Here is a 26,622-nt window from a genome sequence, read left to right on the forward strand (position 1 = left end):
ATACTTTGTGTATCATTTTAAAGTTACTTGGTCAGGATTTTGGAGTGATTTCACTTTAAACTTAAACAAACTTACCAGTAGAATGTATTTTGCTACTGTAATCTTTGTGTAAGTATGGTATACAGCTCTAGTTCTTGATGCTAATGAATAATTTGAAAATCCAGGGTGGGGATCAGGAGCATAAGGCAGGTACCTAGTGACGCTTTGTGTCCTAGCCGTTTAACCAGAGTGTGCAGGTCCCTGACAGCTTCTCTGTCCTATCTGCCAGGCCACCTCTCAGATAATTAGCCAGGGGTGTCTGAAATGTCACTGTGTTTGGCAACTGAGTCTGCCTTTAATGACTTCCATCTACTTAACATCTTTATAACAACAGATAGCCATCCTGGTATTTTAATTAGACGTAATGGAAAATGTCCCTTCTTTCTTTTCTGGTTATATTTGAAATCCAGCCTGGCAAATGTAAAAATAAAATTAAGTAGCTGAAACTGGAAAAATTCTGATTCTTTGTATTCAGATTTTTGAGTGTGATACGATAAACAGCTTTTTTAATTAAAGAAAACTTTTAAAAAGACAATTATCTAAAAAGAGGACAATCAACTAAATCGTACTGAACATACCTGCAAAGCTCTTGTGTTGTTCACATGTTGACTCTACCTGAAAGCCTCTCAGCGGTATACCATAATTAAAATTTAGAAAAAGTGCCTTTTGCCAATAGAAGGTGTCATCCAGGTACAGTCACATACAGTTTCATACCTTTTTTTCCCCTCAGAGTATAGTCAGTAACTGAAAACTTGAACATAACTTTTTTCATTCAGTAGTACCCGGAGGGAAGCAGTGTCAGGTGGAAAAGTCTGTTCTTTATTGTTTCAAAGAACAGTCTCAAGGGAGAGAGAGGAGGTTTTTAGGGAGCAAAACCTTGATTTTATGGCTTAAGATTGTATTATTTGAAACAACAGTTTGCCAACAGAACTGTGGGTCTAAGTGCAGTGGGTATCTTGGGCTGGGCTGATCTGCTGTGTAGACCACTTCACCACACCCATTGGCCCAACTGTATTCAAACCGGGAATTTCACCAACACGAGTGTAGATGACACATACTGTTGCAAAGGTCTAAAAATGCTGGATGGTGACATGTAGAATAGACAAAGGTCTAAATGTGTTGAACGTGGTCATGTAGGACGACCAAAGGTCTAGGTATGTTGAACACTGTTATGTAGAGCTGGCCTCAGATCCCCAGCAGACTTCCTACTGTGTTGGGATGCCTGTTATCAAGGGCTTTTATATCTGCTATATATAAATACATTGTGAAACCAAACACTGTAGGATATTACAGAGGACAGAAGTCTATGTGGGTTCAATGACAAAGTAGGAAAAAAAATAATTAAGGGAGGCCCTACCTGCTGGCAGTTACTCAGGTGCAAATTTCAGGAGAGGTGTCCAAGCAGCCAGTTGGTCCTGAAATGTACTCACAGCAGGACTTCAGTAACTGGATTGTCCTGCTTGAGTACTTGTTTTCTCAACCGGAAACAGGGTACGGATTTCAAAGGACAGAGCTTGCCTTGTGTCTCATTGGGACAGGACAATCTTCCTCTCTGTCTTGAGCAACCACCAAGAGGCTTACACAAGTGGTATGTGGAGCAGAGGAGAGTGTGTGTGGACATGTTCTGGCACTGTTTCATCAGTCTGAATAGGTTTACCTTGCCCATCAAAAAGAGTTGAAGCAGTGAATAACATGTCAGTTTTTAGTTGTGTGAATATTTATTTCAAAGTAACATTGAAGTACTAAAGAGTTCTGCAGCATTAGGTGGTATATTACTTCTGCAGGACTGCTGCTGACATTGTAATTGGTTTTATGTTATGGTATTCTTTAGAAATGCTTGTTGTAACAAAGTCCCAGAGGAGCAGCTGGCCCTCTTCACTCAAAAAATGAGGCACAATCTTGAGGAATTAGCTCAGCGGTTAGATGAACGCCTTTGAGTGTGGGGACTCTTTGGAAAACGAGCTTTCAGGGAGGGCTGGGAGATGGAGTAGAAGTAGCAGCAATTTGTGTGTGTGTGTTTCCTTACAGTAAAATCTTTGATGTTGTTACTTGGACAGTTTCCTTATTATTCTTCAAGTCTGGGAATAAAGGGTTATTAGAGAATTTTTTGTCAGTGTTTCTTTGTATTCATTACTCTGGTTGGCAGAAGGCACAACCAGTCTGCGTTTACGTCCTGACTCTTAAACTTGTTGTTTGCTGCTACATGCCTTTCTGACTGAGGGATTGGAGGCTTAGCTGTAAATATGAGGAAGGCTCAGGATCAAGCAGACTGTTAACCTGAGGTCACTTATCACAGTGAAAACTTTTTTACGGTGACGTTTTCTTTCTCATTCAAACCTTGTTCTGCCCTCTGCTGGCAGTTACTGCCATGAAACAGAGATGGCATTGCTTTATTTTCATGGCAGAGTTGCCTGTACTAGCCTGCTGTTTGCAGTAGCTTTACCAAACAGAGTTTGAATTCCTGTCATTAATCAAATTTCTTGCCACAGGTAACTACTGTGCCCATTACATTTGTAATGTATATTAGATGAAGATGTGTAGTAAATACACTGATTTTGGCCTTGGAAAATCATCACAAGGTACAAGTTATTACTCAGGGAATAGTTACTCTGTCCTTCAAAGCTATATTTACTTTCTGAAGGCAAGCAAATTTCTGATTTTTGGCAGGCATGCTGATTCGTGAAGTCAAGTACTTAAATGCTAGTAGTGAGGATGCCTGTGCTATTCTAATGCTACCCTTGCTGCCCGCATATGCATTTGATGCCTATACTTACAAGATTGCGTACTATTTTTCTCCAGTTTTTTTCACATTGGTGTGTTGCACATGTAATGAGCAGCAATTCCAGGTATTGGTTATTTCACCTGTGACATAGCCAAGTCTGGAGTGCTGGTCTCAAGACAGACTTCAGATTACAGTTCTGTCTACTTTCCAGTTTCAGAAAGAGATGAAGTAAGAAACACTAATCACTTTGAACTTGGCTCACCTTTTGAGGAGGTTCATCCTATGCACTGAGTAAGCGAAGGGACCTAAAAGGAAAAAATGCACAATATATGTGTAAATGGAGGAAAAATGATTGTACAGACTGCTTCGGTTCAGATACATCCTCAAGTATCTGGCATTACAGCCTTGATCTTTTAATATTACCTGCGTGCAGTTGAGACATCCAAGCTCTTGAGAAAGCCAACCTGAAAAATTGTGCATCAACTTTGGATAGCTATGGCAGTTGTGAGCAAGGCCAGAGCTCTTAGATCCACTTCTGCCAGTTGCATTCATGAAGCAAAGTAGAGAGAGGTTTGCTGTAATTTTATTGACAAGCATAATGGGATGGTTTTTTGCCAGTGGGTTTCACAGATAGTTGCTGAAAGCAGGGGAGTGATGAGAGTCAGTGCAGGACTTTGTGAGCATAATCCATGCACATGGAAATGAACTGTCTTGCTGTTCCTCTTCCCATCCCTCCAGTTTATCCCCATACTGGTTTCCATACTTCAGGTTCCACCTCTCCATCTGTTACATCCCTTGCCACAGAAGACTGTAGCTTCTGCCTCTGCTTGCCTCTTTCCTTTCCTCCAGCCTCCACTTGCTCCCAAGCTCAGTCTTTGGGCTCTTGATTCAGTCTTGATTTCACCTCCTCTGCTGCTTCTAAGCCTAAATTGTAGGTTTCATGCTGTTTTGGCTTTCAGATCACTGAAGAACTTTTCATTGGAGCTCTAATTTAACTATGCTGACAACAGGATTCCCCTTCTTGGCTACTTATTGCAGGCCCCTTCAAAGTAGTTGCAGACCTTTGCTATGGTTGCTTTACTGACCTGCCTCCTCTCCTCCCTGCTTGTCAAATCTGACAACAAATGACAGCTAAATGAACAAATAAGTGGACTAGTATGGAAGCAGAATGAGTCTTATAATAAATAGATATGTATTTGACCCACAAATTCCAGTTGTAATTAACCAGCTGGGAACTATAATCGCAATTTTCCAGAGGCTTGGCTGCCGTCAGCTAGTCGCTGTCTGTGTGTGCAGAGGAGGATTAGAGATGGTGTTTGAAGTTGCTGCTTGGGGAAAAAGCAAGCTGTTACTCTAATGGGGGACAGCTGAGACCTGTGTTTTTCACCGGTCACAAGGGACCACCGAGGCTGGTTTTCAGCCTTCCTACAGAACCATGCATTTTACAGAAGGGCACTTGCTATGCAAAATTTTTGCTCCCACAGACACGATGCCCTCGGAGAGGAGCCTGCAAGTATGACTTTTTAGGAATAGAGTTGGGGTTACAGTCTAAGGAGCTTTTCTACTCATATTTATCTGATAAAATTAACAACTGCAGTTCTTAAAGCAAAAGAGAAGGAGACTTAATTATAAGTCAGTAACTCAGTAGGGAGCCCAAATAATGATTGCAAAGGATGTAAACTGTGCTGTGAGACACAGTGTCTGTTTGCACTGCAGCCTTGCTAAGACCCCAGGAGATCCTGAAAACAAAGAAGGAAAGGAGGGCACTGGAGGCCCTGTCAGCTCTTTTAAAAGGATTCCATCTTCTAACTGGTCTGTCAAGTCACTAGCTGGTGAGCTTACCTGTGGTATTGCAGAAGGTCCATCTAAGGTCCGTCTAGTTGCTTGTTCTAGGGCACGCAGGCAGGTGACCCTGAGGCACCTCATGTGTCGCGCTTTGCCAGCCTGCCTGCCTTCTTAAATTGGGCTTTTCGGTGGCTCATGTTGTGCAAAGAACTGGAATGTCTGGATCCAGGTACAAAATATCCTTAGGCAACCTCCTCCCAAATAAGTAACCTGCTTTTAGATACCAACTTGAGGAGGAAACAAAGTGTTTCCTACCTGGAAAAGAGGGCAGGAGGGCTTCTGCTTCCACAGCCTCATCCAGCGCTGATTGCTGGTTTTTGAAATGAGCTGGTGCTAGTGGCTTCCTGTGGGTAAGGAAGCTGTGGGGCTGTGTTAAGCCATAAATATCAAGGCTGGGACTACACATAGCATTAGACTATAAGAGCGCTGCATACTGCTTTTACTACTTTCCTAAGCTACCTATTTCTTTTTTAGCCAAAAATGTTAAAATGAGGTTATTAACAAAGATGAATATATGTTAATTGCATCCTTATGGTTTTACCCAAGAAGGTTTTTAAGTTTTAGAACAAGCACTAACAGCATGCTTGTTTGCTCTGAGAAGAGGAGTCGGGCATTTACACTGAGGAACTGTGCTTGGAGTTCGGCAGTAGGTAGGAGACTTTGCTCAAGATCTATCCAAATCCCAGCCTGTTAACCCTTGGACATACAAGTGCAAAATCGTTGTTATTGTTAAATGCAGTAGATACGGTTTATTTTTGGTGGATTTCTTTAGTTCTTTTGGATACTTCTTTAAGTTCTACTAACACTTTTTTTAATACTTTTTTTTCCTCTCTGTGACTTCAGCCATTGATGGATTTCTAAAAACCGATGAAAGACAAAGACTGGCAAAGGAGAGAAGAGAAGAAAGGGAGAAATACCTCGGTAAGATAGTAGGAGGTGTATGTATTATTTATGTATACTTGTTAACAGGCTTAAGTTACTTACATGACATTTTTTTGGTCCTGAATTATAAACATTGTGGTTCAGTCTGTTCCTAGTCTTTATCCCTTATATTACTACTTTAAAATTAAATTACAAAAAAATAATCTGTGTTGTCTTTGATTTCCATTTTGACTTAAATATTCTATAGTTACAATTTGACTTTCTTCTTTGATTTATGTACATTTGAATGTAGGTTTATGCGCAAGATATTGACCCTTAGGATTCTGATTTGTAAAAATACCAAATAAGCCTTGAATAATACTCAGGATAGTATGTAGGATGATTTGGTGAAATAGCCTCAATTTTAGTCTATTAAATTTTAGCTGTATTAAGAGAGATCATGGAGTTGTTAAGTATGGAATAAAGAAGATAAGTTTTCCATAAGTTTAAAAATGGTTAATCTTTCAAGAGAATGAGAAAAAATTATTAATTAATTTCCTGAATAACATAAGTATTGTTTTCAGAGTTTTTAAAGTAGTCAGTTGTTTTTAATCTACTAATACCTCCAGGGAAGTGTTGAGGAAATTGGAAAAAAAAAAAAAAATATAAGGGTGTGAGTGTGTACACAGTTAATTTCATACATATATATGAATGAAATTTAACTGTTTAACATTGTTATGGACTTCCTATATATACATATATGTATGTGTATATATATATAAAAAAAGAAAAGTTGAACAATTAACTCCACTTTTCCTCATTGTAATAACAAGAAAGACCGGTAGCACTGTTCCTTAAGGTTACCTGACAATACCTATTAGAAGGAGTTTGCCAGTGTTTTATGATTTTGTAAAACTTAAGCTAGGCATATTTTTTGAGGAAATGTCAACTAAAGCAGTATGGACACCTGTGAAAAGAATCATAGTAAAATACTGATTTCTTGCAATAAATAAACAAACTACTGACCATTTCTTGACAAAACCTGAGGCTTGAGACCAGTGACTTGACTGTTTTTTAGTACTGTTGACTTGGTGAGCAAGATTCCTTTTGGTAGTTCCTGTGAAAATCAGCTGGTGTTTAGTACTTAAATCTCCACAGAGGTTCTGTGTATATGGGGCATGCACCAGCCTGAGTTGGAGCTTACATCTTTTCTGGGTATACTCAGTCCATGCTATTTCTTCTGTCCTCTTTGTTACCCCTTCTTTGCTGGTTCCTGAGAAAGTAACATCATGATGAATAGATTGTAAAGGATTTAAAAGCGGAATAGGAGATGAGAAGGAAACTGAAAGCTGGAGAATCTGGGCTTGGTTGGCCCAGGGGATTTGGAAGGTGTTGGCTGCAGTTCTTGTCTTCAGACATCATACGTGCTTTCTGGAAGCATACTTTTTCAGGGTTAAAACCATTTCTAGAATGGGGAGTTCTGGGTTTTGGTCACAGTTTCTGTGGCAAATTTCTTTTAAAAGTTCAGAAAAAAGCAGTGAGTTCCCCAGAAGGACATCTTAATTCAGGCAGCAGGTACTTTGCAGCAATATGGAATAACCTTTTCACCAAAGCCAAAACTCATTAATCAGTGGTTTAGTATCCCTAAATTAAGGAACAAGAATTGTATGTACGTCCATGATGACAGAATGGTTTGCTTCTCTGTCCAGAATCGGTCCCAGATTTCACCTGTTTACTCAGAAGGTAATCTTAGCACAGTCTCTGGACACCTCACTTTATTTTTGGTTTTTATCAACTCCAGCATGCTGTTTTCACCTGCTCTACCTGCTGTGGCTAGTAGTCGTTAACAATTAGCGACTGGTCACTTGTGTTCTGCTGTCTCTGAGGTAACTCTTTATCTGTTGACAAGTCTGATAACTTTATGTGTATGAGTCAAGGCTTGCCTGCAGCACTGACACCTCTCTCGTACTGCCCTGTCCTGAGGAGGAAGGAATAGTGAATTCTCATAAGGCAAAAGGGGAAGACAACATCAACTGCATTTCGAACAAAAATAAGGTAGAAGGTGTTCTATAAAGCATGTTGGATGTGAGGAAGAAGTATTTTAGGAGGAAGAAGTGCAACTGTTGGAAAAGGATCTGGTGGTGGAGGGACTCTGGCTTTAACACGAGGGCTTGAGGGTGGAGTGGGGCTAAGAGGGATTGAAGGTCATGGCTGTCATTAAAGAGCCTGGGGATAGGAGCCGAGGGAAAAAGGCTGATCTGAGAAGAGGGAATTGAGATGACTGAGCAAGAGCCTGGGACTGATGGGAAGATACTGAGAGAGAGTTAGAAGGGTGAAAATTTGCTATACAAGGAAATAGGAACTGAAAAAGCAGACTGAGGCTGAATAGGTGAGCAGGATGAAGGACTAGCTCTTGCATAAACAGTGTTAATTGTGGCTTTCCCTAACTTTCAAGTTCTTAGCCCAGCAACTGTGAGAATATTCCTCCTTTGATAGCAGCTGTATGTGTGTGGTATGTGACATTATAGACTTGTGTATGTATAGGCATGCTTACTGAATTCTTATTTCCTGCCTTTTTATGCAGTACGCTTGCATGAGAAGTGTATCCATGATTTGTCACATTAACTTCTGCTACTTGTTCTTCTTTGTAAACCTGAAGCAACAGTCCTATAGGTAATGTTGCAGTCTGAATTTCTGCAATAAGCTAATGTCTCAAGAAGAACATTGTGACTCCAGTTGGAATAAACAACTGGGCAAACCCTAAATAACAGAAGTAATTTTATTATTCATGTAAAGAGGCAGAAGTGGATAACGACGTAGCACCAAATTAAGAACAGAATGGTGTATTTTCAAAGCTTCATAGAAAATCTAGCGTATGTTCTTCTCATGTATGTATTCTGATGGCAGCCCCATAATGAGAAGCACAGTTTTAAAGAAATTCCAAGGACTTTTGCTTCAACGTGTATAACTGATTCACTTTAAAACCTGCTGGGAACATTTGTTATGTCTGAAAAAAGAATTTGGCTTTAAGCTCTAGAGGGATTTGAAATGTAAACAGAAAAGAGTTGTTAACTATTCTGTACACTCTTTTTTACATAGGTAAGGGGCACAAACTGTCACCTTGTGTAGAAAGGGCTTCCCTATTTATTTATTGAGCTAATCACTTAGATTTACTAATTATTCCAGCACTCCTGTGCACTATATTTTTTTATCTTGGTGGAGTAAACTCCTGTGTTCTTGTATTTGTTGTTTTACTCTATTGTGCCATGTTATAAAATAATTTTAAAGCAGGAGAAAATTTGCATAAGGTGAAACACACCTTTTATTCTGCCTAAGCTGCTAGGGAACAGCAGATACTGGAGAAAGAGAGAAGAGCAAAACTTCAATATGAAAAGCAAATGGAGGAGCGGTGGAGAAGACTAGAGGAACAGAGGCAGAGAGAGGAGCAGAAGAGAGCAGCTGTTGAAGAAAAGCGGAGACAAAAGCTTAAGGAGGAGGAGGTAAGGTCCACTGGGAGATGTATGGCAGAGCAACTCTGTATGGTAGCATTAAACATAGCTGAATATTGACGTGCACTAAATGTTGATTTCTTTTTTTGGCCCAGAGACATGTGGGCATTACTTTGGGAACTGCAACCACACATCACCACAGCTATAAAAACGTTACTACTATTTGTGCATCAAAAACATTTTCCAAAGCTTTTTTTTGTCTCTTGATTTTTGTCTGATCTCACAGAATAGTCTTCCACTTATGCTCACATATCTGAGACTTTGACTGTCAGATGATAAAGCACCAGCTTTCCAGAAGGTGGCTTTCAATGATGAGAGTTCCCATAAAATGGTGAGATTTTTCTCACTGTTTTGTTTATTGTCCATGAAACTGAACTAATGTTTATGAAAATGTTTGGATTTTCCTCAGTAACATAAAATCAGAAACTCTTACTTAAAGCAGTGAAGAATCTGGGCTGGTTTAAAATTCTAGCACAGAACAGAATTAATCACATATCTTTTGAAGCATCTTGATACCCTTTCTCTCTTCTCCCTGCTGAGATCATTTAAGGTTCTTTTTTGCTCTAGTGAGTCCAGTTTCTGATGCACATCTCTGAATGCATTGTGTGTGTCTCTCCACATGACACTCTGGAGAAAACACTAACACTGCTGCTGCAACTGATAAAGAATTAATGATTTTTGGAAAAGAGGGCAGTGGTTTTTTTTTTTTTTAAAAAAAAAGGGGCAAACCCAAGATATTTCCCTACTTCCTAGATAAAAAGGCTCTAGAAATGTGCAGTTATTAACCTTCCTTCTTTTATGCCCCCATCTTTTGATGAAAATATCTTTGTAAAAGAAGTAAAACACTTCTGCATGGGATCAGAATAACATACTGCTGTCCACTGAAGTTTTTTTGTTGGTTGATTTTTCACTTTAACCTGAAGAGAAGATTATATCCTGCCATTTCTCTTTCAGCTGTAACATACTGATTGTGGCTGCTGCATAATAGCTGAGAATTAATTTTAAAATATTTTGTCCTGTGTTTTGTTTCAAATTTTGGTAAGAAAAATGGCAAAACCAGAAACAAAGCATAGGAGATCTCTCTTCCGCGGTAATGTCATTGACCTGACATGCTCCTTTCCTGGTATTTCCCGCTGTCATAACCTTTTGTAGCTAAGCAAAATTGATCCCTTTCATGGGGGATGTAGGGGAAAGCAGTAAGTACAAAAACTTCTAAAACCCTGTCCTCAAAATTTGTACCGGAGCGGGAGAGGTGTGGGGAGAGTGAGCAACTGCCTACATTCCCTGCCTGTGTGGTTTGCTTGTGCTGGAGAAATCAGAGTAGGGTTGTTGGACATAGGAGAGGCTGTGCCAGGTCAGACCCAAGGATCTGTTCAGTGAGGACCCTGTTTCCTGTAATGGCCTCCTGCTGTTGCCCAGAGATGGATGTAAGAAGAGAGTGAGCACACAGTGATGTTTCTCCCAAGCATCAGCAAGGCTGTTAGAGCTCCCCAACACCCTGTACGTATGATGGGAGACTTTTCTAGTGGCGACAGAAAAGCTTGCTGCCTCCATATGTTTGGTCATAATATGAATACCACTCTTGGCTCTGCTCACTGAGGTGGTACTTCAAGCTTAAACTGGCCCAAATCTTTTAGAACCAAGACAGGTCCAGGCCTGCCTCCTTTCACTTTCCTTTTCTTCTCCCCACCAGGTTGAGGAACCTGAGGAAAGACTATTTGGGCAGGAGGACAGGAGAGGATGCTTGTTTGGGAATGGATTAGACCTGGTAGGAAGAAAAATCCAGGAGCCTGTGAAGGAGGGGAGGGTACATAGGGGAATAATCTGTAGAACAGGGGAGGATGAGGGAAGAAGGAAATTGGGAAAAGGAGATACCACCACCTCCTGGCTTCCCTTCATGATAACTTGCCATTCCCTTATTTCTCAAATTCCACTTGAATTCTACTAAAGAATTTGCCAAATCCCATTCCCACCCCAGCTCTTCTGATGAGCCCCTCAAACCCTGTATCTGTAGTAGCAGTGGAGGTCTGAATAAGGATGGTGATGAAATTGCAGTGCCCAGGGAGCTGCAAGTTACTCACTGCTCATGAGTCATTCTGGACATTTGAGGCCTCTTTTACTGGAAAAGCTTTGAACCTGTATTTCCCACACCTGTGTTTGGGGTAGGGGGAGTACCCTGGCCAGTGAGCCAGTATACTGTAGCATGTCCTCAGTATTTCTCCTTTTAACACTGGTTTACATTGAGTTGGGGACTGGAGCACCCATTTTACCTGCTCATCAGGTGTCTGAAGTACCAAATAGAAAGATTTTCTTCCTTGCTCTCTGCCTTATTGGTTGTTCTTTAGATCTTCCTTAAGTGTTTTTTCCTTGCTTTTTAACACAGCAGAAGGCAGTGCATATTTGTGATAGGAACAGGTTATGTAAGTCTCCCTAGAAAATACCGTTGTTGCATCTGTAAGAGTTTGAGACATGAATGGCTCTTAAACTGTGGGGATTGTTGGCTTCCTGTATCGGAGCCTGCTCTGTTTGGCTGTTTGCATGCAAAGGACTTCTCAAAGAGGAGGTGGCTAAAGTTTGATTTATTTTGCTTACTTTTTCCCCCTCTAAAGTGCCAGATAAGAGATGATAGTTTTAAAGTCTGTGTTGATGGGAATGGAGATGTTTGGCAGAGTTCTCCTCTGGGGCAGCTGGGTCTTGTTGCAGAGCGCAGTAGAATTGTGTCCAGTTCCTCATACAGAAACTGAATAAATGTGTCTGAAAAACATCCTGTCTGCATTGATTGCACCTTTCTTATCTGTAGAGGTCTTCAGTAGCACTGCCCTTCCATCCATATTACTTTTAAAGCTGCCTACTTCCTTTAGTAAAAGCAGTCCCTGAGCCTTAAGGAAAGAAGCGTGGTGGTGTTCAACAGAAGCTATTAAAGAGTTGCTTTTAACAGTAAGTAGCCAGTGGCTTTAGGACTGGGTAAAAGCAAAACTAGTCCTCGTTCCCTTAAAATATTTTTTCCCTTTCCCTATCTTTAACTTCCATGTGACTTGGAAATACCTTGCAAATAAATGTCTAGCTGTACACAGGGTATTGGGAAGTCTCTGTAGAAGCTGTGTTCTTCTGTTCCTGTATTCTGTAGGACAATATGAGCATCACTTGTACAGGCCATGTCAAGGATATTAGTGCAAATAAGAGCAATAACATCTGTCTAGTCAAAGATACATTTTTGATAAAACCATCAGATTTTTTTTAAAAGGAAATTGTTAAAATTAGTAGTGATCATACCAATATACTAACTTCTAAATGAACTGGTGCTGCTAGACAATATCAAATCTAATCCAGCACTCAGACTTGAAAAATTGATGTAACAACTGCTAAATGGAAAAGAATATCCTGCAGCATTTGAAAGATTGGTTTGGTGCACACGCAGTATTTGTTACATTTGTAAAAAGTATGCACTTAAACACAAGAGAGTGAAAAACTCTCAAGATGTTATATTGCTAATTACTTACTATATTATAATTCAAAGCTAATTACATTTTGAATTATATTGTATGGGAATAATAACTGCTTTCCAAACATATTTTGGCAATTCATATGCTGAGTGGAATTCAGTTGCATGAGTAATACAAAAATTTTGCTGCAAACTGTTTGAGATTGCTGTGGAAGCAGTCTTTCAATTTGCTGTGTGGTGGACATGAGAAGAGTTTAGTCCTTATTACAACACTGACCGTCCTCTGCTCCCCTCCCACCATTGCTTGCTGCTGCAGCTTTCCATGTACCTCAGTGCAGAGCCTTCATTTGTCCTATGTTGTTCTTTGATGCACACACCCTTAGTATGCACCTCTAATGGTAATTGCTTGAGAGTAGAAATTAATTCGATTCAGAAGGGTAGTTAAATTTTAAAATACTGTATTGCCTTTTAATGCTTTCTTTAAATAGAAAATAACAGAGCTCTTGTTGCTATGTAGAAGAGCCACTCAAAGGTAAAAAAGATGATAAAGGCAACTGATAATATCAGGAAACAGTAAGCTACTTACAGACAGTGATGATGAATATAAGAAGTAAAGAGGAGGAGGCTTTTTGGACTCTTCTAGATGTTTGTATTGTAGGTATAAGGTAGATTGTTTTAAATTGTTTGCATGAATCATTTTCAGTCATAATACTTGTAAAACAAATTTTTTTTTTCTTGTTTTCATGTCTGTGTCATGTTTTACATAGGGAAAAGGAAAGTACTTCAGTCAAATTATTTGTATTCTTATGTTGGTATAGTTTCTTTGGTTTTGGGGGTTTGTTTTTTGTTTCTAATTCAGACAGTGCAAACATTTGTTCTGTTGCTTAGTCTGAGGAAAACCTGGATGAATAACTGTGGATTTTGGAAAGTAACATGTATATTTTCGATACAAGCAGTAGATGTCTTTCTTCTTATGGTTTTACTGATTCTTAATTTAACCTACATGCAAAGCTTGTACATTATAGTTTTTTGTGGAAGCTCACTTTATCTTTAGTGCAGAGATGATTTCCTCTACCTATGGCTGTTAGATTTCCCAAATGAGGATCACGTGGATAGTTTGCTATGTTTTTAAGAAGGTACTTCATCTGTAACATAGACAGGAAGGGGTTTGCACATTGTTCGCTGATGAAGGAATGTTTTGTCTTGTTCAGTTTTCATCACAGACCAAATTATTATGAGTTGTTTATGCTATGCTTCCATGTGTCTTACTGTTTTCTTGGCTTTTTAGTTTTGTGCTAACTTAGAATGTTTTTTAAATAACTATCCTTTCTTTGTGAAAAATGGCCTTCATGTTGTTCTTTATCTAAACTGTATCTGCAGGCTTTCATGAGGTTTAATAGTTATGTTCTGTAGTGCTTTAATGAAAAGCTCTTTGCAAATGAGAATGAATGATCCTCTCCACATCATGTAATTGAAGATTTCAACCTCAGATTGTAGGTAGCATGGGCTTTCAAATACGTTATGAAAAATAATTTAATTTCTTTTATCTCTTTCATCATGCATTTTATTCTTAAAACAGTGCTTTCATAGTAGGTGGTATAAGTGTATTCTGTAGTTTGCAAATACAGAATATTGCTGGTCCTTGCTTCAAGCCACATTAAAAAAACCACCAAACTTAAATCACCCAGATAATTGAAACTTGACTGCTTTCATCTTATCTTTTTTGATTAATGTATAACAACATTCATTAGATATGGAAAGAAAGAAAGATTCTGTAGAAGTGTATGCTTTAATGAGAAAGAAATGGGAAGGTGATTTTCCTTTGTAAAGAGTGTGGGTAGAAAGGTATATTGGGGCAAGATGTATAGTAGAAGAAGGTAATGAAAAGAAGCAGGCTGCAGAGAAGAACTGGTGATGAAATAGGAGGTGAGGTTTGGAAAAAGTACAGAAAAGGGACTGAAACAGAATTAATGTTGGGAGGTGGGAAGTTAAAAGCAAAAAGTGTGAATTTGAAATCAAAGCCACCACACACACAGATTTTAAACATGAAAATTGCATCATCAAGTAGCAAGAGGAGAAAGACTGTATCAAACTAAATCAGAGGGGAATGACTTTGGATTCCAGAGATTGGAAGACTGTTTTCTTTTCATGCCCAAACTACAAACAAAAAGTGATAGGGTGTTCAAAACTGAGTTTTTTCTGTGCTGTTGTAGAGTAGGCTGTGCTTTGTGGTACTTCCTGCAGTTTTCTTTGTAGGGAGAAAAAGGAGGAGGAGAGACAGAGCATTTGCATGCCTGCCTGGACACTGATGGCACTGACTAGACGGAGGAAAATGAGGAGGAGGGAGGGTGGGGAAGCAGCTGCCTGCTTTCAGTGGTCTTTGCATGATGTCACCTGATAGACCATGAGCTAAAGACATAGAATGGAGATGAAATTTAAGTGAGAGCTCAAAACACATAACCAAAAGATAGTCTTCCTGGAGATGGCAGTAGGAATTGTAACAGCAGGGTGGGTCACCTGGCTGAAAGGTAACAGGGACTGGAGAGCTGAGAATGATAGAAAGGGTGTGCAAGAATTACCTTTTTTCACTCTCTGTATAGAGGGTAATATAATGGGATTCTTTATGGTACAAGTGATTTGTAATAAAATTCAGAGCTTAAAGACAAAAGGTAGTGGCTTCCTGTTGAAATTGATGCATAAGTGTTAGCAAGGCTGGATGAGATGGAAAAAATGAGGCCAGAAATAAATTACTGGAAGTCATGGTAGTAGAAGAGATTCTTCAAAGATGTGGAAGAGACAAAAGTATATTGCCAGAAAATGATGAGAGGGCATCTGGCGTTGTAGAAAGCCAGTGACCACAGACAGAGCCCCAGGAAGGTAGCACAAAATTTACAGGTATGTGCATAAAAGTTCCAGGCATGGTAGTTACAGGAGGTGCCTGATATTAGGGTCTGATCTGCTGAAGGAGGTCCATCAGAGACAGCAGGCTCAACATCAGTGCAGAGACTGAAGGTGACACGCTTGAACAAAGACTGAAATTTTGTGGTAAAGTATCTCAGGGAAGGGGAATAGGAAACCTAGACCGAAGTCATGAATCAGTGAAAGTAATCTGACCAGGAGATGCAGAAGTTTTTCACAGCTGATCTGAGCTACCAAAAGATACTGGAGACAGAGCAGGGGATTGGTAGAAATTGAATGGGATGTGATGTAATTGTAGAAACCTGCAAGATCAAGAGTTTGAAGTGAATAGAGTAGGAGTTTTATACTAGACTGGAAGAACATAGCAAAGTTAGTAAGTAATAGGACCAAAATTACCGATAAGATCAAAGGGCTAAAAACCATTGGGGCAGGAGTTGGGGGCAGCAAGAGTAGACTCATCCTTCACATGTAGGGCTTGGGCTGCTGAAATATGAGGGTGAAGAGGTTGCCAGATGTGAATGAGGTACTGGGAGGAGGAAAGGAAGAGGGGGGTAGGTGATGGAACGTGGGTGGGGAAGAACCAGGTTTTATGTGCTTGAAAGGAGGAGAAGAAAATGTGCAGAGATCATCGCCACAACAGTAAACCACCGAGAAACTAGTAGAGGGAGGAGGTGGGAACAAAACTGAGTGGAGGTCTTTGAATGAGAGTTAGAAGATGTTGGAGAGGGAATAAAGTGACCATACCTAGCTGTGAGTTAAAGGCAGCGCAGGATTTGGGGAGGGAAAGAAACCTCCTTCTTGTTCTTCACATCTGAAAATCCTAACACATCAAGCCATGGAGAAGAACACGGGGGTGGAGGGAAATAAAATAAATCTCAGAACAGCATGATCTGGGCATATGCTAAAAAAAATACACAGGGGAAAAAATAATCAGAAGCTCTTAAATGCCTAGACTGTAGTGGAAGAACATAGTGGAGGAAAGGGAGGGAGTTTTTGTAAAAATAAATAAATAAATCGGGCATCCTGCAAAGTAACCTACTTTGGGTTTGAAGTGATCATTTATCTGCGTGGCTAGGAGGAGCCACTGGCATTGCAGCAATTTAGCTGTGCTCAGAAAGGGATGGAAAAAAAATCCTGAGGTCTGCATAGACAAGAAGGAGTTAATGCTTGTCGAGCATTATTCTTATACAAATTAAGTCCAGAGCACAGCAGCAGCCTCACCAGCAGGAGCAGATGCTAAGCAGTGATGCAACCTGTGTTATTTACTTAGGCCTCTGTAGTGACCTCAGTGGCTTGCAGACAAAGGATACACATATCTGGAGGTAGGTAGCATGCTGATACCTTCTTTATTCAGTCCCTTTTCTTTTACTGCGGACAAGCTCCTGTAATCATCTTGCATGGAGCAACAGGGGAACTGTGTATTTTTAGCATGGTTTCAGGAGGAGGAAAAGAAAAAAAAAAAAAAAGCTCCTGAAGAACTGATTCAGATTTGGTATCTGGTTTTCTACTAATATAACCAGGAACGTTTAGAAGCCATGATGCGTCGATCCCTTGAACGCAGCCAGCAGCTGGAACAGAAGCAGAAGCGATGGTCGTGGGGAGGAGCGCTGGCTGCAGGCTCAGGAGGGAGAGATGGTAAGTGAAACAGGCTGCCTGCATTGCAGATCTTCAAGTGCAAAATGCATGAGGTTGTGGAGATAGTAAGGATGATGCATTTTGTAGTTAGGGTGGTACTGTAGGGGCTACTGCCTTGGGGCGTGAATAAATGCTTTGTAATTGCTTGCCAGGCTTTCTCTCTCTAATACCTTCTGGGGAGAAAGGTCACTCCTAACTTTAGGAATGCGGATAATTTTAATAGAGTAACCAAAATCTTGTTTGGAGGATGCTACATGCTAAAATTAAAATTTATGCTCTCTTTCCCTTATCTTCTTCCCCCGCATTGTCTTCCCATGCACACAGCGAATTTAATATTCGCCAAAGGACTGAGTGCTGTCTAAGCCTTGCAAAAGATGATCTGTTTTTGTTTGGTACTTCTAAAAACCTGGTGGGAATTTCTAGATGACTATGCAGCATATGCAGTTTAAAATAGTTTGGTTTTTCCCCCCCACATACTTTTAGTTGCTGCTTTTTTTGATTTGGCTTCAGAACAAATTCTTTTTATTACATAATCAGTCATGTACTGCTTTTATATTTCAAAAAGATGCATGTTTTCTGTTTTAAGTCATATAATTTATTTAAATTTGTGAGGTTTGAATAAACTGATGTTATGGAAAAAATACCCATGTTTGGGTGATGATGAAATATGACCGTTACTCTCTTTTAAACAGTGTGCAAATATACTTAACTCTAAAAAGGCAAACTCTGTTTCACATCATAGTTTTTGTGGTATGCCGTCAAAAAAGCCAGGAAATTAAATATATATGATAATAAAAGAAGTCTTTTATACTTCGAGAAAGAAACCAGTTTGTCTCTGTGATGCAGTTTATGCTTAATTCCAGCTCCCCCAACTTATTCAGTAATTTCTTTCACCTTTTTTTGCTCTGATTTCTCTGCTGTGTAGGTGAATCAGAAAATACCCCACCCCCTGTTCTAGGTTTAGCTGCCAACACCCTTCCTCCAGACCCTGTGACCTCTACTGCTCCTGCTGATTCCTTCAATGGTATTTCAGAGAATCACAGTACCATCGTGTCTCGTTTATAACTGTTCTAATCACTGTAATCCATCCACTGATCTCGTCCTTCCTAACCACTGTTTTCTTATTATTTCAGTCTGGTACTCTACGGCATTACCCTTAGCGATGTGGACCAAATGTCTTTTTAATTTCCTTTTAATTTTGCCATGGTGGAACAGTGCATGCCTCGCATTTCAGCACAGTAGAGGCATTTCATGGTTTTGTCACTAACTGTAGACTTCTGCTGCTCAGATTCTCATCTTTGTTAATTCTGCGGGTGCTCTGTGTGTGTTTGTAAATATAATTACGCATATATTTGACAGTTGTAATGGACATGCGCAGGTGCTGTTGAAAAAAATTTCAGTTGCACAGTAAGAGAAAATGTGTTATGGAGACCATGTTTCATTGAAACAGTCCTCTTTTTCCATCTCAGGGGCCTTTTTCTAAAATATTTTAAGAACAAGTAAATTTGGTATAAACAGTCATGCTATGTTTTGAGCCCCCCAAAGTGGATTTTGGCCAAGCTGGTGTCCGTAACCAACTCTAGTTGACTTTGTTTAGGCAATTGTGGTTTGGTTTTCTTTTATATTGTTCAGTTATCCTTTTATTTTTTTTTTAAATTATTATTCTCATAAAAAGACTGTAAAGTAGATGAGTCTTCCAGAATTAAGAATGGATTGCATATAGGATTTCTAATTTGGTTGCAAATGTACTTGGCATTTTGAAAACATAACACAAGTGCTTTTTAAGAACTAGGTTCCCTCTCTCCCCCCAGAGGAGCTGGGCTTGGATATTACTCCTGCAGAACGCACAGTAAATGTTTTTCTGACCACAATCTCACTGAACTATTATTTCTGTGCAACAGACTCAAATTTTTGTACTAATTGTTGCTCATGTACAAAGAGATTTGGATGTGCAACTGATGTTTTGCAGCATACCAGCATTATACCTGCTTTTTTAAAACAGCAAACAGAGAATTGTATGCCTTACTGTAGTAGATGAAGGCAAATCTTGTGGTCTGCACTGAGGCAATGTTTTGATGGATGTAATAGGGAATGCAGTAACTTAGGGGCTGCAGAATTAGAGCCACACACAGGTCTCTAGTTGATAATGTTTTTGTTTTTGAAAGAAATAAAATTCAAATTTAAGGGACAAAGTATCTATGCTTTCAGCTTCTGAGCATCATGCAGTGATCATCATGTACTAGTACACTGTAGTAATACTTGAATAACATTTTTCTGTCATTCAGTTGAATAAATGGTAAGGTAGGAGATAGGTATTGTGCTCAAACAGACCTTGTCAAAGAGTATTTCAAAGGGAAAATGAAAGCACTTGGGGCAGTACCAAAAAGCTGCCTTTTTTTTAACGTTCTCAAGCACAAAAAGATAAAGCCAAATGTGTGGCGCCAGATCAGTCATTAAAACAGTGAGTTCTCATCATGCGAATGCACAAATGTTGATTATTTCATGTTCGTATTAGAATAATACCTGAGGTCTACCCCAGCTCTTCTAGACTGAAAGTAGAGGGGAGAGTGAATGGAGATGAGGAGTTCAGAGCTGTCATGTGTGCAGTTCATTTTCTTCAGGTAACTTTCTGCTTGTGCAGAATATTGAGTATCTTGTATCAGAATGGCTTCACTCGCTGAGACATGATACATAATTATTTGCCTGTGGCAGTATAAAAGATAGGCTGTTGTAAAACTGGAATGTTAAATTCACAAGCAGAGAAGTTGCATCCCAGAGCATATTTTATAAAATTATGGTCCTCCAGCAGTCAGAAGGAGCTTATCTCATTCCTTATTCAGTGCTGTGATCAGTGGCTAGGGCCATGAGTGCAAATGTGAGGTTAATTTTGGGAGTTGATCAACACTGTGATGTGAATACAAATATCTTCAATGCGTCTCTCTGCAGCATGTGACAAACTTTCAGCTTCTACAATGAATCTGCCAAAGCAAATGGAATCGCCAATCAGTAAGCGCCTCTCCTCCTCCACAGCGGCAATAACACATTCCCCCGACAGAGGCAAGTGAATATGCTGGTCTCCTACCAGCATGAACTCTCCTTCTGCTTAAAGCACTTCTTGTCCATATGGCTCTAACTTGCTTGTGTCTATTATTCAGAAGAACTCAAACATTTGAGGGGTTGCAAGTTAATACAATAAAATAGTTCTGCAGCCTGTCCCAAGACTCTGCTGCCATATTGGAGATCCCAGTCCAGCAACAAAAGCTGTGGGGTCTTTTTTACTGATTCTTTTTCAATTTTTGATACTCCAGTAAACAGGGTTGTAAGTAAATGCCGAGAGTGCAATAATTTCCTATAACTGTACAGATTGTGATCTTCTAGTGAAATAATGAAAAACAAGCAAACCAAACATGTGGCTGGTCAACAGACATGGGATGTACCATGGGCAGAAGTACGTCTGATGAGCCTTTTGGAAGGCTTCAATCTAGTGACCAGAGTTGTAGAGCCCTTTAATTTGATTTGAAACTCTGATCCATGTGAGGCTCAACAAAAGATGATCATATTGAGGGATTAGTGGTTACTAAACCTACAGAGAGGACTGAAGGGTTTATCCCTCTGTGAACTCTTTGGATTTTTTTTTTTTTGGTTTGTGTGTCTTTTTTTCCTTCCCTCCCCCTTTTTTAAACTCTAATGAGGAAAAAAATATATTGACTGAAATAAGTGACAATGAAGGGTTGTTTCTAGAATGAAAAGAGAAGGTGAATTTACTTTCATTTCTGAATTGCTTAATGAAAACTCATTAATAGCCTAGAGGTTATTATGATAGATGGCTATATATATATGCGTGTGTAATAGGAACATCTATAAGTATGTGTGATATAGTTGACACTTATATTTATGGAGTATGAAGGAATGCAGGCATATTGTGTAAATAAAACTTACATAATGCAGTGAGACTGCAAATTTTTAAATGCAGTCCTGGTATGGTTGGCACACTAGTAAATAGCTGTGCTGTTGTACCAAATGTTTCATCTTTCCTACTGAGGAAGAAGGCAAACCTTTTTCATGCTGAGTCATGAAAGCAACCATTTTACATAATGGAACATGCCTCTGTGTAAGAACAAAATGCAACATGGTCTTAACCTTACAATATTTATTGTACAGGTGGGAAAATAATTTAAAATGGAGAAACTATAAACCTTTTTTCAGAGGGAATGAAAATTATCTTTAAATATTTTAAATCTCAAACACTTCAGGTTTTTTTATTTAATCATTTCATCATTTTCTTTCAGTCATTTAAATGTAACATTGTTTTGTTTCTTTGCATGTTAAATTTTATTTTATTTGCTCCCATCCTTCAGCTCACCGCATGCATCTTAGTCCAATGGAAAACTTTATTGTTTCTCGACTGCTGACTCCCACACAGTCATCTTTAGCCAGAAGCAGAAGTACATTAATGCTTTCTGAGCAGTACAATAATCCAGGTAAAAATGTGAATTACTTTGAAACCAGTAAGGTATGTTTTTGTTGCATTTGAGTTGTTGCTGAGAGAAATGGAGTACTATGAACCAAATGACAATTTACATGATAGTACAAAATCAGCAATGAACTAAGTTGTTCATGATAGCGGTTTATTTAAAAGCTTGAAATAGCATATCATCTTGTCTGTCTTGTTCTGAACATCTTTTTAAAAAGAATATAGTTTAAAAAAAAGTAAAAAAATTTAATTAACAAAATCACTAAAACCTAAGCCAATGGAAAACTGAATACATTCATTTAAGAAACAGTGTTTTAGACCAGTGTGTGACACCTCTCAAGAGGCTTTATTTGATATATTAATGTCCTCCTCTTTCATACCCAAATAGTATGTAGAACAAAAATCCCAGTGCACCATTTCAGCCTTAATTATTTTTACCAGGGTTCCAGTTCTGTGCTGTTAAATTACTTTTTGCCTTTAACTGTGTGACTGTATGTGTATTTTTATATATATGTGTATGTGTGTATATATGCATGTAAAGTGATACTTAAAGGAAAAAACAGACACTTGATAAGAAGGTGTTAGTTCCAGAAATTATTGATCTTTAAGAAACTAAAAATTAGGGATGATAGTTACTGTTCCTATCTGCTAAATGGCAGTCTAATAAAGCCCTTACTTTGCAAACATCTATCAAACTAATGTTTCTAGTCTGGCTAATACTTAGGCAAGTGCCTGACTTCCAGAGTAGTTTCTGCTTATAAAGCTATACCTGGTCATAGTATTTGCTGAAACAAGGACAAAAGTTTTAACAGCTGTTTTTACTTTTATTAAAAACAAAAAAACCCCACTGCAAACCCCACACCCAAATGCCTGTCTGCAAAAGGAACCATTTTTTCAGGATAAAACTAGTTAGAGAGTAAAAGACTGATCATCTTCATGATGAGTATTTTTATACACCATAGTTGAAATATGCTCAGGTCCTGCATCTTTGCTTTTTGTACAAAGCTATTTAAAAATGAATTGCAAAGTAAGCCTGCTTTCCTTTGTGCATTATTACTTTGTTGCAGTGCATAGGGACATAGATACTGAATGACTCTAAAATTACTTCCCTTGTTTCTACATTAAAAGCAGCATCTGTTGGAAGCAGAAATGTTGTCATACAGTACTTGGCCCATGATAAAATTCCCAGTTTACTTACTGCTCAGGGATCAACTGCTGCTAAGACTGAACAAAAGTCGTCTTGAAATTAGATCAGTATATTAAAATTTTGAGGTGAATTGCTGGGGCCACCTACAGATGTTGGTTTCCCTGTTGTATTTGATATTGAGGAAATCGGTAGGGACTTCCTTTGTCCTTTCCCCACTCGTTTTGTTTGTAAACTCCCAGTGTTACCTCCTTCTTCATTGCAGGATCTTTAAAGTATCACAGTGGCATGTCTGACAAGGATACAATTTGGCCTGCAAACTGCTTTTTCCTGAGCTGAAACAGGAGTGCTGGTTCTGGGAACAGCTCTGTGAATCAGTGTCCTCTTGTCACTTCCTCTCAAGGCAGTCAGGCACAGGTGGCAAACAGCATCAATAAGAGTGGCCTCTGAGAGTTGAGGGAGATATCCCATTTGTCATGTACTTCCATCTGTAGAAGTAGCTTTCTGAACAGGGAAGAGGGCTCTTCCTATTCAGGAGCTCAAACTGTGCCTCATGTCATGATGTTTGTGACAAAATTACTCTGCTCCTGCATTTTCTGTAAGCTTAAAAAGGAGTAGTCTCAATTTAAGACTCTTTCTCTGTTAATGTCACTCTGAGTCAAGATATTCAGGCAAACAGTTGTTATGGGACACATACAGGGGTTTTTTTAGAGTTGAAGTAAAAATATTTAAGCAACATTTAAGTGTCTGAACATTGTTCTTAATATTCAGTGAACTTCTGCCAACTTGCTGGAAAGTAAGTCAAAGAATACACAGGTCCAGTTAAACGTAAAAGCATACAGGAAGGCTTCTTAAGAAGTCTTATAGGATTTCCCCCAATAAAAAAAATACTGGAAATGTGAATTCCTTGACATTTGAACATAATTACTGCTTTTCTAAAGTCAGTATCGTTCTTTACTTCAGTTGAGTAAGATTGAAAACACACTGTCGCATGGTTACAATTAGTGTCTGTCTTATTAATAAAGCATATACTCTGTTGATTGTTCTATACGTATGTGAAAGTTTCATCTTAGAAGGCAATGTGAGCAAAACCAGGAGTAAAATATCCCATTTAAAAAAACACCCTGATTATATTGCAAATAAAGAAAAAATACCCAGAAAAAGTTGCCCTGTAAGCAGTAATGCATGTGTCGCACTAAGACTGATGTCTACCACAAATAACAATAACTGAAGTACCTACAGCAGCATTTAGTTTAGGTTTGGTTTTTTTTAATTAAGTAATATTTTGAAAAGCAATTAAGATATTTAGGAGTCTTTGCCATGTTCAGGCTTTTAAAAAAAATTGCCCTACTCTTCTGTCACCTTTCCCGTTTTGCAGTATTTGTTCAAAAGTCACTCAACTAGAATTGTTTGATTATTCTTTTTATCATATTCAAAGGAAGCTGGACTTTCCAGAAGAAAAAAGAATCACAGTCATAGTCAGGTGATTCAAAAGGTGTATGAGTAAGAGAGTGATATTTTAGAGATAATTTAAAAAAGAAAAGTCCTATAAAATGTTACTTGAGGCATTTTTGGTCAATATAGGACCATGTTGAATGTGTTATGTGATCTTTCGAAAAAACCTTAAAAACTACCTTTGAACAACATATAAAAGTATGCTGTTTTCTCCTTTCCTTTACTTCCTCTCTGTGCTCCCCTTTGCTCTTGCTATTGTACTATAACTCTTTAGTATTCCATATCTGTCCTCGTGTAGCACCAGCTAGTCCTCTTAAATCTCCTTACAAGCCTTCCCCCACCCGAAGCACTGACAGAAAGAAGGCAACTTCACCTTCCACTTCTGATGCCATGAAAGGGGCGGCTGCAGCTGAAGGTACTCAGGTGGGTTTGCAATGGTTTTTGATTTGTCTTCTGGGTAAACTGTTGCGGCTTCTGATTGTTGTCTTTCCCTTTACATTCATAAAAATAAACTGCTACCCCTGTTATAAGCAGTAAGTAAGTAAGCCTTGCATGCATTTGTTGCTTTTGTGCTCCTGTTTAGCAGCATTTTAATATCTTCCTCCTCCTGGGAATCAATGTTGAGTGCTGGTATTTGGAACAGCAACACCTTTATTTTCAGGGAACTGAGATTTCTGGCACTGAAGTGTATGTTTCTGGACTTGCCTACAGCTTCTGGGAAGTGGGATGACAAATAGGATCTCTCTGCTGAGTATGACTATCCAGTCTTACTGGTTAATTAGCAAGCTTCACATACTTTGGAAACTTGCCAAGTGTGTTGACAGTGCCTCTGTTTTATAGCAATTGCTTAACCCTTTCTGTGGACATTTTTTATGTTGTTTGCTTAAAAGATGCATTATTGATCCACTGTAGTTTCCAGAAAAGCAAACAAGTCATTCACCTTAATGAGTCTACACAATGTAAGGCGTGTTTACAAAAGAATCTATGCTAGGGCTGTAAAATTCACATAAGGTCCTGTGTCTTGTAATAGTTAATAGTAGGGTGATTCATGCCATCTAAATTAGATTCAAGTGAGAGGACCAAAGCTGGGAGCTAAAGATTTGTGTAGTATCTGTCTTAGGTGTGATTCACAGTGTTACATCCAGCAACATTTCTGTGAGATGCCTGGTTGCACTACTGATTGTGTCTAAGAGGTGTGTCAGGAACATATAGATGATTTTGAAAACTCCGCCCAGTGCTGCTACCCCTCCCAAGAACTCTTGCAGATGCTCTGATGTGGTGTTACTTATCTGCAACTTGTATACTATGTCCATGCAAGACATGGGGGTCATGGGGATATTATGGCTATGTAAAATGAAAAACTGTTGCACTTCAGCTATGAGCTGGTGTTTGAAGAACTTTCATCTTATGTGTATGTTACACAAATCTGTCTATATGACATCTCATTAATAAAACAATCAAATATATTTTTGATGTATTGGTCCTAATTATGGAAACTAAAATGAATTGTGCTTCTAGACTGAGAAGATAAAGAAGGAGAAGCGACCCGCAACACCTGGTTCATCATCGGGTATGGGATCTCCTCTAAGAAGGTCTGATTCTCCTGCTGCTATGTCCAGAAGATCTGCATCACCTGCAACACCTAAGTACGCCTTTCTTGTTAGTGGTCTAATATGCTGTGAGCTTCTTCTTACCTATAAAGGAGACATAGATTCTTGAGGAACTTCCTTTGAAGTGTTCTATAAAATCTGGTTAATTTTAGTTATACTTGCACACATATGCAGATGGAGAGAGAGGAGGAGGAGAGAGAGGTGTAGATGAACAGATATAATATACATAGCATTGCATTACTGCTCACTAGACACACTTCTCTGCCTTTTCTCAGTCTTCTGAAATTATCACAGTGCATTTCATAATTCATGTGAAATTTTATTTAACATTTATTTTTAAACATGCTTTTGTTTTATTTGGTTGTGAAGAAACTCTGCCTAATGTGAAGAAATGCACAGAACATAAATACTAAACTAGAAATTCCAGCATTTAAAATATGCACTTCCTATTACTGGCATGACCATCTGGTTCCACAAATATACTTAACTGTGCGTCATCTAAACCTTTGGTTTTAATCTTTGCTTATTTGCAGACCTCTGTGGGTTTGTTGCTTTTTGTTTGTTTTGTTTTTTTTCATGCAGAGTTGTGGACCTATAGCATATCTGGGTTTACTAGCAACTGAGGCGCTTTTCTTAGTTGTCTCTTGCAGACACTCAAAACCATAGTCCCTGTACCACAGCTCTCAACTCACAAGTCTAACCAAATGTATCTTCGGCTTTCTTAGAACAGGATATTAAGTCTAGCTCAAATGCAGAAGTATGCTAAAGCAGTCATGGTCTACAGTAGTTGTCTGATTTCCCCATCCCACCCCCCCCAGACCCTGTTCATGGGTCCTGCTTCTGTCTTTAAAATTATCTCCTTTTGTCTGATTTTATTTATTTAATCTGAAGTTGGCCATATTCTGAAGTGGTCTTGATGATCCCCTTTCTGACAAATTTCTTCCACTTCAAAAACTAGCTGGTGTTC

General features: G+C 38.9%; 1 protein-coding gene across 7 annotated transcripts in view; it reads left to right on the plus strand.

Annotated features, from left to right (window-relative positions):
• Nucleotides 1-26,622, plus strand: part of MAP7D2 (MAP7 domain containing 2) — a 93,683-nt gene that overhangs the window by 48,382 nt on the left and 18,679 nt on the right. Inside the window, exons 2-10 of one of the 7 annotated variants that reach the window (XM_074858667.1) lie at nucleotides 5,450-5,527; nucleotides 7,177-7,210; nucleotides 8,804-8,967; nucleotides 16,858-16,972; nucleotides 17,898-17,996; nucleotides 19,919-20,029; nucleotides 21,331-21,453; nucleotides 24,320-24,468; nucleotides 25,564-25,691. In XM_074858667.1, coding sequence (XP_074714768.1) covers nucleotides 5,474-5,527; nucleotides 7,177-7,210; nucleotides 8,804-8,967; nucleotides 16,858-16,972; nucleotides 17,898-17,996; nucleotides 19,919-20,029; nucleotides 21,331-21,453; nucleotides 24,320-24,468; nucleotides 25,564-25,691 — 977 coding nt within the window. In that variant the 5' untranslated portion in view covers nucleotides 5,450-5,473. Of the gene's footprint in view, nucleotides 1-5,449; nucleotides 5,528-7,176; nucleotides 7,211-8,803; nucleotides 8,968-16,446; nucleotides 16,660-16,857; nucleotides 16,973-17,897; nucleotides 17,997-19,918; nucleotides 20,030-21,330; nucleotides 21,454-24,319; nucleotides 24,469-25,563; nucleotides 25,692-26,622 lie in introns of those variants that run through there. The other 6 variants (XM_074858666.1, XM_074858669.1, XM_074858668.1 and 3 more) reach the window with 6 other exon arrangements.

The sequence above is a fragment of the Strix uralensis genome, chromosome 2 (assembly GCF_047716275.1).
Source record: "Strix uralensis isolate ZFMK-TIS-50842 chromosome 2, bStrUra1, whole genome shotgun sequence".
Lineage (NCBI taxonomy): Eukaryota > Metazoa > Chordata > Aves > Strigiformes > Strigidae > Strix > Strix uralensis.